Source organism: Naegleria fowleri (assembly GCF_008403515.1).
Source record: "Naegleria fowleri strain ATCC 30894 chromosome Unknown tig2, whole genome shotgun sequence".
NCBI lineage: Eukaryota > Heterolobosea > Eutetramitea > Acrasida > Naegleriidae > Naegleria > Naegleria fowleri.
Window position 1 is genome coordinate 282,186 of NW_025407934.1, and position 15,506 is coordinate 297,691.

The 15,506-nt window shown below is 37.3% G+C and overlaps 7 protein-coding genes across 7 annotated transcripts; 6 read left to right on the forward strand and 1 right to left on the reverse strand.

Annotated features, from left to right (window-relative positions):
* Positions 1-63: 63 nt before the first annotated feature.
* On the forward strand, positions 64-4,899 carry FDP41_000397 (uncharacterized protein; the record flags this gene model as incomplete). The annotated part of the gene is made up of 3 exons (XM_044707332.1): positions 64-75; positions 208-667; positions 905-4,899. 3 exons carry the CDS (start codon positions 64-66, stop codon positions 4,897-4,899), a joined length of 4,467 nt encoding a protein of 1,488 aa, XP_044569211.1.
* A 1,103-nt stretch (positions 4,900-6,002) lies between these two features.
* FDP41_000398 (uncharacterized protein) lies at positions 6,003-8,522 on the forward strand (the record flags this gene model as incomplete). Its single annotated transcript, XM_044707343.1, has 1 exon — positions 6,003-8,522. One exon carries the CDS (start codon positions 6,003-6,005, stop codon positions 8,520-8,522), a length of 2,520 nt encoding a protein of 839 aa, XP_044569212.1.
* A 384-nt stretch (positions 8,523-8,906) lies between these two features.
* On the forward strand, positions 8,907-9,923 carry FDP41_000399 (uncharacterized protein; the record flags this gene model as incomplete). Its single annotated transcript, XM_044707354.1, has 1 exon — positions 8,907-9,923. The coding sequence occupies one exon, from the start codon at positions 8,907-8,909 to the stop codon at positions 9,921-9,923; it is 1,017 nt and encodes a 338-aa protein (XP_044569213.1).
* A 27-nt stretch (positions 9,924-9,950) lies between these two features.
* Positions 9,951-12,489, reverse strand: FDP41_000400 (uncharacterized protein; the record flags this gene model as incomplete). The annotated part of the gene is made up of 4 exons (XM_044707367.1): positions 9,951-11,011; positions 11,068-11,390; positions 11,448-11,570; positions 11,633-12,489. 4 exons carry the CDS (start codon positions 12,487-12,489, stop codon positions 9,951-9,953), a joined length of 2,364 nt encoding a protein of 787 aa, XP_044569214.1.
* Positions 12,490-12,790: 301 nt separating this feature from the next.
* Positions 12,791-13,696, forward strand: FDP41_000401 (uncharacterized protein; the record flags this gene model as incomplete). Its single annotated transcript, XM_044707378.1, has 1 exon — positions 12,791-13,696. The coding sequence occupies one exon, from the start codon at positions 12,791-12,793 to the stop codon at positions 13,694-13,696; it is 906 nt and encodes a 301-aa protein (XP_044569215.1).
* A 179-nt stretch (positions 13,697-13,875) lies between these two features.
* Positions 13,876-14,838, forward strand: FDP41_000402 (uncharacterized protein; the record flags this gene model as incomplete). The annotated part of the gene is made up of 1 exon (XM_044707389.1): positions 13,876-14,838. The coding sequence occupies one exon, from the start codon at positions 13,876-13,878 to the stop codon at positions 14,836-14,838; it is 963 nt and encodes a 320-aa protein (XP_044569216.1).
* Positions 14,839-14,888: 50 nt separating this feature from the next.
* FDP41_000403 (uncharacterized protein) lies at positions 14,889-15,415 on the forward strand (the record flags this gene model as incomplete). Its single annotated transcript, XM_044707400.1, has 3 exons — positions 14,889-14,963; positions 15,016-15,163; positions 15,228-15,415. The coding sequence occupies 3 exons, from the start codon at positions 14,889-14,891 to the stop codon at positions 15,413-15,415; spliced, it is 411 nt and encodes a 136-aa protein (XP_044569217.1).
* Between the last annotated feature and the right edge of the window lie 91 nt (positions 15,416-15,506).

Consider the following 15,506-nt stretch of genomic DNA (forward strand, 5'->3'; position numbering starts at 1 on the left):
TTTCTATATTCCATCACTCAACATCATCATTGTGTCTTTCCCACACAAATCTTACAGAAAAAAATGTTACAAAATGTAAGCAAGTATTACTAGTTTGACATGTTGAGTCTCTCATTCAATACATCCATGATCATACAACAATGGTGACAATTGTTCAACTCTTTGTGACACATGCGATCATATTCCGATACACCTCTCCACTTTTAGCAACAACAAAGTATTACTCGACCAAGACACTCTCATGCATTGTCAACAACCATCATTGGAGAAGCCATTTTCAAAATCATGATTGAAGACAAAACCAAAACGAATTTATTGAATACCATGATGAAGATTGGAGGGAAAGATGAACCACAAAAAAATTCTCAGAACCAACTTGTACAACCCTCGAGTAATAATAATAACCAAATCAATACAAGAGATGATGGCTCTCAAATATCCTCAAGACAATCCATGGGTGGTGGTATCATGGATGATTCTCATGATGACACTGCAGAGATTGAAGTAACTCTCTCAACTGCTGCTGAGAAGAAAAAGAAGAGAAGATCATTTTCAAATGTCATTCAGCAAACAACGATGAATATTTCAAAAGGAATATCATCCTTGCAGTTTAAATCAAGAGGTGTTGCATTGAGAGTTAATGAGCTACTTGTTTATACCATTAAAGGTAAGAGAGAATTGAAGTGTGTGTGCAGATGATGTGAGACACTTTGTATTGTTTCACTACTATTATGTATGACCCTGTATGATCGTGTATTTAAATGATTACCTCCTAATATTCATGAATCACTTTTTATAATGGAAAACAATCCATGCTATTCATGAATCTATTGAACCTATTTTATTGAACCTATTCGATTGAACCTATTATTTTACTTCACACCTTCATCCTTTGAATGATTAGATTCTCACCAAAATAGAAAGTTAAAAGCAAATCTTCATCTCACCAATGCATCGGTGACCATGGATCCACTCTATAAAAACTGTATTAAAATTGAAACGAGGGAAAAGATCTTGAGAATTATGATTGAAGATGAAAGTATTCGCAAGGGATGGTTTTATTCTCTCAATGAACAAACCAAAAGAAAAGAAGAAGCTCTCATTGCTTCTCATTTCTCTTCCTCTTCATTTGTTGGTGGAGATGATGATGATGGAGATACTGGAGGTGATTCAGAAAATTGTTTGAATGCATCCATGGTGGTCCTTCAACCAACTCCTCTCAATTCAGCCCTTAATCAAATTTCTATTGTTGAGAGCATGGTTTCCCAATTTACCAATCAAATCAATGAAATGAATCCACATGAATATTTTGATCCAAATTCGAATTTATTGGCAGAACCTCCCACAGGAAGAAAGCGAAGAGTGAAATTTCCAAGTTTTGAAATTAGTGGAACCACCAACGATGTGTTGGATTCCATCAACCCCACTCCTACCACCACCACCACTACTCATACATCTTGTTTAGTTGAACCCATCGTGAAAGAACATCTTTCCATGCTCACCACAGAGTTTTCGAATCTTCAACACTTGACCTTTGCGAGTGCCATTGCTCATTTAACACTAATTGGACATTCAGTGATGGAAAGTGCTCAAATTGAAGCTAACCCTCAAACCATTCTCAATCACATGACTGGAGGATCTTCCATTCTCAGACAAGGTTATCTCATTAAGGCTGGACCAAATGATCATCAACCATGGAAGAAGAGATATTGTGTTCTCACTCAATCTCGTGAATTCAGATATTTGGAAGATTTCGGAGGTACTCTTCAAGGATTATTTTCAGTAGAGAATGCCAATGTATCGAGAATCCACATGGATGCATCCACACATATCATTCCATTTGCAACGACAACACAGGACAACAATGGATGCGTTACTCGAAGATTTCTCTTTATGATTGAGACCATCGATGGCATAGTGTACAAATTTGAAGCACCTTCCTATGTTTCCATGAAGAGTTGGTTTCAATCGTTTGAACGTTGTGGTTGTCGAACCAAACTCGATGATGGAGTTATTTGGAGTGGAAAGTTATGGAAAGAACGACTGACAACTCCAATGTCAACAACAACAAGTACAACAACAACAACGAATGTTTCAAATCCAATGTCAACAACAACGAATGTTTCAACAAACACTACTTGTAGGACTTGTGCTACAACAACAAGTGGAGGTGACGCCATCTCGAGTGGTACCACTCTTCACACATCTCAATGGATTCCAAGACATGTTGTATTGTTGGAATCGAATGAATTGAAATATTACAATAAGAAGGGAGGAACTTTAGTGGGAACCATCAAACTTGAAGATAGTTATGTCAATCGTGTAACATGTGCTGCTGTTGGTGGTACTAATGCCACCACTTGTAATGATCAAATGCACCACTGCTTGTTCAAGATTTACACACCTGAGAGAAGCCATCAATTCCAAGCAAAAGATGAAGAAACTCTTCAGAAATGGATTCAAACCATTCTCCAATATGGTTGTAAGCTGAGAAACGAAATGGATCCAGAACCAGTATTCAAGAAAAAACTTGACCAATTCTATCTCAACTCTACAGTAATGTTAGAACAACAAGAAAAACTACAGGATTATATTGTGGATGAGGAAATGTTGAAGAGTAAATTATTGAGAAATAAGAGTCAAGCATCGAATACGGCCCGTATGATGAATGTGAGAAAAGCTCAACCACATGATTCGAGTCAATATGGTGAACAGAGATTGAAACAAGAACACAGTGATGAGGAGGTCTCAAATCAAAAGAGTGAAGATGATGAGCCTTTCCAAACCATTCCTTCAACGAATGTCGAAAAAGTTGAGACATTGAAGAGAATGAATGAAAATCACAGCCAGGAATCAATGACATCATCACCATATCGACCACCACCATCACTACATGAAGAAGAACAACATGATCCAGTGGTAGGTGATAGGATTCACGCTCCTACGAAAGATCTTTCTAAAGAATCTAAGAGTAGTAGTAGTAATGATGATGATGATGATGAGGTGGTAGTGATGATTCCAACAAGTTTTGAAACCATTATTATTGAGAATCGTGAGACTGTCCCCAATGAAATCATGACCACTTCATCATTCATCACAACAACAACAACAACAACAACTGAAGAAAAAGAGATTCCTTCATTCGAAACCACTAAAGACGACGACGAGAAATCATCCACTCATTTTGAGTTAGCGATGAGGAATGCTGAGAGTCATCTCTTGGAATCATTATCACCAAACAACAACAACAACACGTCGAACGACCTGACCAAATCCGAGGATGAAGAGCCTACCATTTCCACGAACCACTCTTCTCCCCACCACACACAACGCGGGTGCACAGAGGACACTCCACTACCCAGTAGTAGTCGTACTATTACTACTACTCAAATTGCATTACACTCTCAGTCACCACCATCATCATCATCACTACAAGAGACCAAAGATGTGATTTCAAAGACTCAAAGTGTAGAGCCTCGACAAAGTAAGGAGTTTTTTATTACTTCCTTTAAGGCTCATTGTCAGGAGAAAGTGATTGGAGAAGCCATTCAAAAAACTCTCCAGAAAGAAGAACAAGTCTCACCACAAGTCACTCATTCGAATGAACAATACCATCATGAATCGAATCATGATACTCACTACTACAAGGTATCCAATCCCTCTTTCTCTTCTGCCCAACCTACCTTTGTCTATGAAGTGGTTCAAGGTCTTTCTCCAACCATTGTCATTGATCATGGTTCAGGTGTGTTGAAGGCTGGTTTGGCCGATGAAGAATATCCAAGTGCAGTATTTTGTAACATGATTGGACGATTGAAAGAATACAGTATTGCTAAAGGAATGATGATGAATGTACATCATCTACATCATCATCACTATGTAGGTCGTCGTGCAACAACAACAACAACAACCAACCCGTCTCAACAATTATACTTTGGTGATGGTGCTCAAGCTTTGAGAAGTCTTCTCTCATTGAGTTACCCTGTAGAGAAAGGAATTGTCAAAAACTTTGAAGATTGTGAAATGATGCTTCAATATACACAAGATCGTCTTGGTTTGGAAAGTTTTTCAGATCATCCTGTGCTCTTGACTGAATCTCCTGATAATCCAAGAGCCAAACGAGAACGACAAACTCAAATGATGTTCGAAACTTTTGATGTTCCATATTTGTACATGGCCAAATCTGCGGTATTAGCCTTATTCGCTTATGGAAGAACCACTGGAATGTGTTTGGATTCTGGTGATGGAGTGAGTCATGTGGTACCCATCTATGAAGGTTACTCATTACCTCATGCAGTGAATCGATTGAATTTGGCAGGAAAAGATCTCACTCATTACATGATCCAATTGTTGAATGAAAGACAGAATTCCCCATTTACTCAAAATGGAACAAGTGCTTTTGAAATTGTAAAATGTTTGAAAGAAGAATTGTGTGAAGTTCAACAAACAAGTACTACAACTTTGAATCCAACTGTTGTGAATTATGAACTACCTGATGGTTCTTCTGTCAGTGTTGGAGAGGAGAGATTCAAATGTCCAGAATTGTTATTCAATCCCTCTCTCACAGGTCATCATGATTCATTGGGTATTGTTGAATTGTGTAAAAAGACCATCTACGATACAGACATTGATTTGAGAAAAACCCTAGCACAAAATATATTCCTTTCTGGTGGTTCCACACAATTCAAAGGACTTCAAACAAGATTACAACACGACTTGCAACAAGTTTTACCTTACTCTCAAAAAGTGAGAGTTAGTAATTCCATCCATGATTCACAACAATATTTGGCTTGGATTGGAGGTTCTATATTGGGTAAAATGTCAAGATTTACCTATGATGCAATGTCTCGAGAAGAATATGATGAGATGGGTCCACATCATGCTCATGTCAAGTTCATGTAGGCACCACATTCCATGCACACGCGTGTCGATTACTTACTGCTCACACTGCTTCAAATGGTTGTTTGATAATAATTATAAGGTTCGAGTTATTTCAACTTGGTAAGACGACCATCGCGGAATCTGATGTCAGGTTCATCGATTTATAATAGGCATCGCGGAGCAGACAAGAACCATTTTGGAGTTTATAATTGAGGGTCTTCTATTTTTTTAAAACGGAAAAACCCCTCAATAACTAGTTTTAGGAGCCACAACCACCCTCAAATAGGTATCTTATAAATTTATCAAATTATATATTATACAAACAAACAATCCTCTAGAGAGTATCATCTGTACTGTACACCTCAACACCTCTTGTACGTACTGGACAGTAGTGGTTATTGTAAATAACAGTTGCATCAAAAGATCCATCAACATCAATACTTGTCCCGATTGACATCACTCTCTCAATATGATGCCTCATCAACAAGCTCTCTTATTGTAGTGCAATCCTCAGAACCTTCTCCACACTTATATATCCCAAGAAGAAAAAGCATCAACAGCAAGTAATTTTCTACGGGTTGTACATTGTTGTTCGAGTCCGTATTACACGTACTTTACAGCACTTCTCATCATCATCATTATATATCGGCAAAATTACGGAAACCAATTTGAGGTGTTGTACGCGTGTGGTCTCTCTCTTTCTATCGTAAAATTCATTCATCAGACGACATCCACTTTCTTCATATATTAGGAAGTCTCTCTTGTTCATCACATCATTACTCTATCTCCTTCTCTGAAACCCGTGCATCTCTGTAGAGTTAACAACCAACAAATTTGAACAAACTCACCTCTCAAATCACCAGCACCCAAACCCACTTTTTGAAAGGAATTCAAAAAGAAATTGCCAACTCCATTCTCTTGAAAGAGTGAGTCACTTCTGGATATTATTGAGGGAATTATTTCATAATCGTCAACTCTCGCGTTCGTGCACGAACCTTTCTAACCAGTTGAGCTCATCCTTTATCACCACTATCACCACTCAAACCTCTAACGATCCACCAGTTCTAATTTCTGTTACCTCTGTAAAGAACAACAACACATCATCCATTCTCTCTGACTCTCATATGCTCTTTAGAATCTCTCCTTCCGTCAGTACACCCCCTCGACCATCCGCAGCTGGATCCTCGATTCATCATTCGACCACAATGAACATTCTCCCCACTACTACCGCTCACTCGAATTTATTGAGATCGAAACAAATGCAAGAGCAACAAGGTGAGGAGATTATCACCATTTCTGATACTATTGAAACAAGTTCTGGAAGTAATAATAATAACAACATCATGTCGGATATTTTCTCACCTCAAACCTCTCCTTTTGAACTTTCTTCATCTTCTTCACCTTCCACTTCGTCTCCTACTCTCTTGATCAACAGACAAGATTCAGCTCAATTAAGAAGAAGAAGAGATAATGATGCATTGACATCCATGGAGAACACAACTCCTCAAGGTAGTGATAAGGGTAATGCTGCATTGTCTTTGTCCTTCTCGAACGTTTCCATGGCTGTTGTCAATCAGCAATCAAAGAAAAGGAAAATGGATATTTCAATGGATGATTCTTCCACAATCCAAAACCAGTTACTCGACTCCAATGCCGAATTTGAATTGGACTCAAGTTTTGAGATGAAAATGTCCAATGTAATTGGCTCCTTTGAAGATCAAATGGATATTTCACCTTCCACTCCCAAGAATGAAAAGAAGAAGCCAAAGGATGAATATAAAGGCCCAAGATTTGATTCTACAAACCGAACCATTGCCAAGTACGGTGAAGATCATCGAGTGTTCATTGTTGGTCTATTAGGTTATGATTTTAGTGAGAATGACCTTGAAGTGACACCAACCAATGACTCGAATGGAAATTTGCAACGATTGAAACAAATTTTTTCCAATCTTTTCAATAATCAAATTGTACCCTTTTTGAGCACGACTCAAACCAACTCTCAAACAAGTAATAGCCATTTGGCCCACATCCATCAAAACATCCAAGCATCATCCACCACCTCCTCCTCTTCATCGAACAACAACAACCCTCAAATGGTCCATCACAACAATCACCATGATGATCATTCCACGATTCATGGAGATCCAGCGAAGGAATGTTCAATCATTTCTCGTTGGAGGGAAGTCCCACAATTGAGAAACACAAAGATTAAGCAATTGAGTTGTGGTGGATATCATGTCTTGATTTTAACAGAAAATAATGAGGTCTATGGCGCTGGTTGGAATAAGTATGGCCAAATTGGAACTCGAAAATTTGGTTCGAGTAGTAAGGTGTTCAAAACTAGAAATGAGAGAGGTGAAATTGACTATTGTGAAGTCCAACCATTTCACAAAATTGAATTCCCAGAAAAGGTTGTCTCTTTGAATGCCAGTGGACGCCACTCTCTCTTCATTAGTGAAAGTGGAAGAGTGTATGGAAGTGGATGTCGATTGCATGGAAGAATGGGTTCTGAATTCATTGATGTTCCTCTTCCTCACAAGAACCATGAAGAAGAGAATTCCTATCCACTCGAGGCAGAAAATTCTTCAGGATTATTCTCTCCCAAACTCCTTGGAGGTATTCTCAAGGAAAAGAGAGCGTACTATGTTGGTAAAGCCTTTTGGCATTCCATTGTTGCTACCTGTGACTTGCGAGTCTATGCCATGGGTCAAGGAGATGAAGGTAAATTAGGAATTGGTTTTATTAAACCTTATTCCTCTCATTCATCAACATCATCGAATACCACCACCAACACTACCACCACTACCACAACTAACTTCCCACCGACAATACCCTATGAAGGAACTCATTGTTATGAACCAACCGAAATTGTGGAATTGAGAGGTCGTGAACTCATGGAAGCTGAAGGTGGCGCTTGGCATACCATCTTCTTGACAAAATCCACCAATCCAAACTTGTACAATAATGATGTGTGGGTCTGTGGATCTAATTACTGGGGTCAATTGGCTCTTCCAAGTAAGAAACACTCGTCGTCTTCATCCTCACCTGACTTTTCAACCACCAATGTACCAGTCATTCACCCATTCTTTTGTGGAAAGAGAAATCCATCCACAAATCCCATTCAAGTATGTGCTGGATCAAATTTCAATGCAGTTCTGTGCGAGGATGGTTCAGTCTATTGTTTTGGTTGTGGTTCAAGTGGTAAGACTGGAATGGGTCATTGTCGTACAGTGAAAACTCCAACCAAATTAACTTCAGTACCAAAGAACATTACCAGCATTTCCACAGGTTCCAATCATTTGGTGCTCTTAACCTCCACAGGAGACTTGTATTCGGTAGGATGGAATTTTTATGGTCAATGTGGTTATGATCAGGACATTGAAAACATTAACAAGATTAAGGATACTTCGGTGGCTCCGCTCTCTGAAGGAGAAAGTTTAGGACAGACTGAACCCTACCACATGCCAAAAATCAATCGACTCACAGGTGTGGAAGTGCAGTCAGTGGCCACAGGTGCCTACTTCACGATCATCACCACAAGTGAAACGAGCAACAAACGAAAGCAAGAAGAAATAGCCAGAAAACGAAATGGTATTCATGTGAGAAGTGGCTTTAACGACATTTCCGTACTCACTCAACTGTAATAAAGAGAGAATAGAGCTCATCTTGTCAAACTCATAACTTTCCATTTCGAATTATTCCAAAAGATTCGAGAGAGCGGCAACCGAAAATTTCCCTGACCTTGTTCCTCTTCATTCTTTTTTCACTCTTGGAAGAAAAAAAATTGATCTTTTAGCCTCTCTCTACATTTCGTTGGTTCGTGAAATTCAAGGTTAACCGTTGCAGTCGGAAAAGATTCATTCCATTGCTCTGACCCGATTCTCCATTGTGTACCTACCCCCTTCCTTTTCACTATATATTTTAATAGTATTTCCATATTTATCGGTTATATTTATTGTTCTCTTGAGAAAAAAGAGGCTCTATTATACTTCACTCATTATCATCATCATCATCACCACTACCATTCAATGGCTTCATCATCATCCTCTTACCTGTGTGGATTCATTTCCGAAACTCAATCACCACTTGAGCGATGGAGGTCCTACGTACAACAAGGTTTATTCTCAAATGAACTTCATTTTCTCTCCTATCGTGGATATATGATTCCAATCGTCATGGTATTGAGCGTAGCTTTCCATAGCTTACTTTACTACGTATTTTCTGATTGGTTTTCAAAGAAATACAGCAGTACTTTTAGGAAAAAGATTTTCAACTCCGACATGGATAGGAAGGAATGGAACAGCAGAATTGTTTCCAACGTTCATGCCATTATTGCAACTGTATTATCATTCTATTGTCTTTTTTCTGTATATTTACCAACAGATAATTATAATGGAATATTGGCCAAGTCAGCACCAATATGTACTTTTCTTTTGACTTATTGTGCTGGTTACTTTTTATATGATTTGATTATTGTTGCAGCTGATTATCCACATTTGGGAGGAATGGAGACGATTTTGCATCATACCACTTCATTTGTTGCTCTCATTGGAAGCATGCTCTGGGAAAAGTGTGTCGTATTGCTCGTTCTAATGTTATTCACAGAGATTTCCACTCCATTCGTAAACCAAAGATATTTCCTTTCAAAATGCAATATGAAATCAACAAAATTATATGCATACAATGGAATTCTGATGTGGGCTTCTTTTGGAGTTGTCAGGATCTCCTTCTGCTTCTACATGCCCTATATTATTTTAGCTGATTCTTTGACCTGGTGCTCATTCCCAATTGGATGGATTCTTAGTGTATGGCTAATGGTTATTTCCATTTCACTTCTTAACATTATTTGGTTCTATAAGATTACCACAGGTTTGATCCAAGTCCTTTTTGCCAAATCTACACCACGAAATGCGGATGAATCCACTCCATCCACCTCAACAGCAAAGAATGAAGAAGCTAAAGAAACTCATACAGATTCTGAAGATGAAGCTGATGATGTTAGTGAAGCAACATCCACTACACTCCCTCTTGTTTCTCGAAGATAAATTATTTCTTGTACAAATAGTTTGTTTTCAAGCTTTTACTCGATATTCACCACTGTCACACTCAAGCACACCTTCCTTCACCAAGATACCAAGAAAAGCTCCCAGTTCTGTCAAGGATTTATCGAATGGAGGAAGAGGATCCAACGGAAACATTCCCAACATGTTATGAATTTTTGATAAGGGCATACTATCAAAGTTGTTAAGCATGCCAATGATCAAGTCTTGATAAATACGCATAGCCTCTTCTGGATTCTGAGCTGCTGATGACTCCTCCATATTGTCATCCTCAACTTGTGTATTAAGAGATGCTGATAGGTTGTCCACCAATCTAAGGTTATCATCACCATTCTCAATAATTATTCCTCGCTTTGTCCATGTTGAGATTCTCTTCTGGAATTGCTTCTCGTCAACATTCATTAATTCACACATTTCTCGTTTGGACCACTCATTTCTGTCAGAAAAATGGAAGAGAATCGAAGCCGATATTGGATGAATTTGGACAAACGAGACCACCTCTCCACCAATTTCAATATCAAAATCAATAGAGCCTAGTTGTTTTTCCCATAACAGCTTACGAGGTGCTTTGATGGCATTATACTGTGCAGCATACTCTTCCATTAATTGTTCCACAAATGGGTGCAAATGAATCATGGTCTTATTTTCGTCCGATGGACGAACCTGCAGTGAGGAATGTTGGTTAAAAAGTTGCTGAGGCCAATAATTCTTTGATAACATAAACACACTTGGAATTTGTGAATCAGGTTGAATGGTGATCTCGGCGAGATTTTCATTTGATAATTCAATATAATCGTTTCTATTCGAAAGTCTTGCATGAATTCCAGAGTTGAGAAACTTCGAATCGGAAATGTCTTTTAGCATAATTTCACAATTTTGCATATTCTTTTCTCCAAATCTAATTTTCAGCAATTCCACCATTTTAGCTTCATTATTGGTTTCATATTTTTCGTTCTTCAATAGTGTCTCTGCTAATATCGTCCTATATTCATTGACGAATATTTCTCTATTTCCTTTAAACATATCAATAAATATTTTGATAATATCAGGCTTTTCCAATTTAGATTTGGATGCTAACGTATAACAAAAACAAATGGTTGATACATTTGAGCTATTATCAAGAACTTACATGAAGGATGGATTGGTTTTGGATTCCAATTTTCAGAAGCACCTTCTGCATCATCAGAGTCATAGTCGAGACTACTCTGTGGAGGATCTGAAGTAAGCAGTTCATGATACAGTGCTGATTCGTTTTGCTCATCGATCATTTCATTGACAATACAACGAACAGCATCTGGCCTCTTTTCTCTGAGATAGTCCTTAATGTGAAACGATACAGAATCTAGAGATATACCAGTTGGATCAATAATTAACAGTGATTTTATAATCCTAATAAATGCCATGATAATATTCTTAGTTTCTACACTAGCTATTAATAGTCTATTTTTCACACTATATCCATTATTGAAGTTATCCTCGACTCATGTAATTATACTTCTTCATACTCACCTTTTGTTTAGTTCTTCAACCAACTCTTGATGCATACCACAATGATTCAAACAATCTTTTAAATCCAAGATTGCCTGTTGGCTTGTTGGGAAATCAATGATCATGTTAAATATTTGTTTTATCCTGTATGCATTACACAAACAAATATATGTCACCAACGAATCAAGATCTTATTCAATACATACCTTATTTTCGCTAAATTTTCAAAAACGAAATAATCTACTTGAGATTTTAGGGTATTGAACAATTCATGGGAAGCGTTGTTGCAAAAATACATATCCATATATGGATATATAATTTGTTCTTTCCATTGCTGTATGTAACTGAGAATTTCTTGTTCAAAATCCATAGTTGCAACTTCTGTGATTTTTTCCTTAATGGCTGAGAACATGAAAGAGATCCAGCTGTTAGAAATTATCGAATTCATGAAGTTCGCTCTCAATATTCGAACTTGATCTGAGAATAATTTAAAGTTTTCAATGACACTCTCCGCTTCGAGAGTTGTCTCTTCAGACTCTATGGTTGAGGCAAACGCCATAAAAGTAGCTCTGTAGTACTGAACCAACACTTCGGAGATATTCTTCTTAATTAAATACTCTCTTTGATCTATATTTAATTTGTAAAAGAGGGTAGATTGAACAAAAACAATAAATTCTTCTCTCATTCTTCCATCATCAATTTCTAAATAATTTTCTAACATTTCAAAAAATTGAATATAGCGTTGTACAATTAAACAGATATTTTGAATGGTATTTACCAATGAATCTACATTGGAAATTGAATTAAATATTGGGACATGATTCTTGATAAAGTACTGTCTCATACTTTGCATGTAAATATCCATCACGGAGGTTTTATCCGATGTTGATGAAGAGATAGACTTGATTTCGGAAAGACATAAATATTTCTTAGGATCATCCAACAACTCGTAGCAATTTAGAGCATTTTCATAAATTGTTTGTAATAGTTTTGTGTTTTCCGTTAAATGAGAGTTGTTGTTGTTGTTCAGTGCATGGATCAAACGGAAGGTATGCTGGTTCATGGTCCACGTGTGGCGCTTGAGAGAGTGGTATTTTGTTTTGCATCTCAAAACAAAAGTGATGAAAAAATATTTCCTTCTTGCACCACAAGAGCCTTTTCAAAGAGAAGCAGTTCGGCTTTCTTTCAGCAGCATCCTCACAAGGCTCAACACTCGCATCTGGAAAAATCAACATTTAAATACGGAAAGAGTTTCATTATCACATCATCACCATTCCGAATATTGTTACCATCAAGATATATCTAATAGACATTCAAAGGACGAGACTCGGAGCACCACCACCGCCATCACGAAACAAAACGAAATGATAAACAACGAAAATAATTCAAATAGTGCATCAACTGAAGAAAAAGCGGAACATCCATTCGATTTGGTAGGATGGAACGAAACAAAAATCACTAGGCCATCAACAAAAGATATCGAAATTGTGGAAAAGCAACTCAACAAGAAATCCAAAGTTGTTCCACCAAGTGCGATTGTCAAAAGATGCAAATGGGGATATCCCCAAGTAACATTTGCTTTCACAAGCAAGAATTTAGAAAAGAATGTTGGCAACAATCATTTTGTACCGGGAACATTTTTATGGTTGACTTGCCCACGAGTCAACCATATAGTGGACAAGATTGAAACTAGTGACGAATTCAACATAATAAGACAAGAATTTGGAGCTGATCTTAATTTTCCTAAAAGTAAAAAGGAGAAACGAAAAGCTCAAAATCCTCAAACCAGTGAGAAAAAGACCAAGCAAGAAGATTCTAGTACATCCATTGAAGAAAAAGAAACAACTAATTTACTTATGGAAACCTTTAAAAATTATGATGACTGGCTTTCCAACAAAGCAAAAATAACGGAAGGAATTGATAAGGATACAGCTCTTTTGACACCTGAAGAATTTATCATGTGGAAGTATTCAGTATACGAAAAAGATTTGACTAATTTACCACCCCAAAGAAAACGATATGGTAATGCTGGTGTTTCTGTACCAACATCTATCAAATGTCTTCATTCTCACGTTGCCTCTTATATGGCAGGTGCCAAAGATCATGTTGGTAAGCGTACCTTTGAAGAAGGAAAAAACGTTATCGTGAATGTTTTACATGAAGAAGATATTGAGGACTTAAATTTCCCTTTAGATTGTCGGTCTAACTGCATTCGATGTCGAGCGTTTGACACTGACCATTCCAACAAAACAGAGAAAGATGAGCAATAAAAGATTAGAAATGTGTTTGGCCGACGTGTGATAGATCTGAAGGTGAGATGACCCAATTTGGCCAATAATTAACTTTGTCAATTCACCTGGTGGATGATTGTTTTGTTTTGCCATTGGTGGTGCGAGAGTGTTGATATTCTGGCGCCCAAATCATTTACAAAACAACTTTAAAAAAAATAATGGACCACAAGGACCTTCCAACCCACTCGCATTTTCTCTCTCTGAACGGGTATTGTTTGAACCTGGAAGAAAAAACTGCCCTACAAAGCAGTTTGCTGATTCTCCAAGAAAACAATCATTTTCATACTGTACATTTCTGGGGAAAAATTCAGGGTCTTCAAAATGATTATCTCATCGCAGAAGGATATCGCGGCTCCATGATGGGAGAAAGAACTAGATTTTACTCTGTTGATGGAGGTATTACCTGGAATCAAATGACATTCGAACTCACTGAATACGAAATAAGTTGCATTGAAACAATTCGAACCTTGTTTGTTGGAATCCCTACCCACTCGTATGTATTTGAAAAACCAAAAGAATCAGTGGCCAAAGAGCCCGAGAAAAAACCGGAAGCACAATCGGAACAAACAGAAAACTCTGATTCAAAAGGTGACGAAGATGAACAATCGAATGAAGAAAAAGAGGAAGAGGAGAGTCACTCAGAGAAACCTAAACAACCAGTTAAGGACGAAACATTTACGATCACAGAAGAAAAAAGGTTAACGTGGACGGTAAAATCAATAGACCAAGACGCCAGCGTCGTTCCAAGGGGAGCATATGTTGTAAAAAAGGACGATGACAAGGTCATTGTTAAAAATACAACCTTTTCTGGGCTAGACAAATATCAGGCAGCAAAGTTGTATAATTTTGTACATTTAAGACTTCCTGTTGATAAGACCTTGGAGAACATTGTTGCTCAACAATTCATTGACAAGAATTTAGATTTTGCAGATTCAATCGATGATGACATTCCTTATGGATGTTGGACAATTCAGTATGAAGAATTGCTAAATGTTGTTGTAGTGAGAAGTCTGATGTGGCCTGGCTATGTTTTTTATCATAGACTTCAATCTCAAGTGTTTGGAGGATATTATATCGGAACTGGATTGAAGAATGTCGATTTGTGTTTCATGATGCCCTAAGTCTTATTTTACCATAAATAAATTCCACATAAAAAATAATATCTGTCATCATGCCAATCAACGCTTATTTTGTGATTGTTGCTAAAGATTGCCCGATCTATGAATTGGAAATCTCAACGTCAAAGGTATTGTATCATCCGAACGAATGAAAATGAATTAATTGTGTATCTCCGATAGCGAACTGATCAATCCCAATTAAAACAATTTGTTTTACACGCCTCTCTGGATGTTGTGGAAGAGTTACAATGGACAACCAATAATTTGTATTTAAAATCGATTGACAAATTTAATGAATTTAATATTTATGGATTTGTTACTGCTGGAAGTAAGTAATGATTCATAGTTCACAAGAAGAAAAAGTTGATTACGAAATTCTCTTTTTAATGAAGATGTCCGATTTCTATTACTATTCGAGAATGACAAGAAAAACGACGACACCATCAAGAATTTCTTCAGTGATGTCTTTGAACTCTACATTAAAATTCAAATGAATCCTTTCTATGAATTGTACTCTCCGATCACTTCTCAAGATTTCGATAATAGGGTGAAACAATTAGCTAACAAGTACATTACGTAAAATTTCTATAAATTTGTAAATAAATTATAATTTTGAAAATGATGATTTGAGAAATATATTATCTATTCCTACGGTGGTCATTTCTTCAATC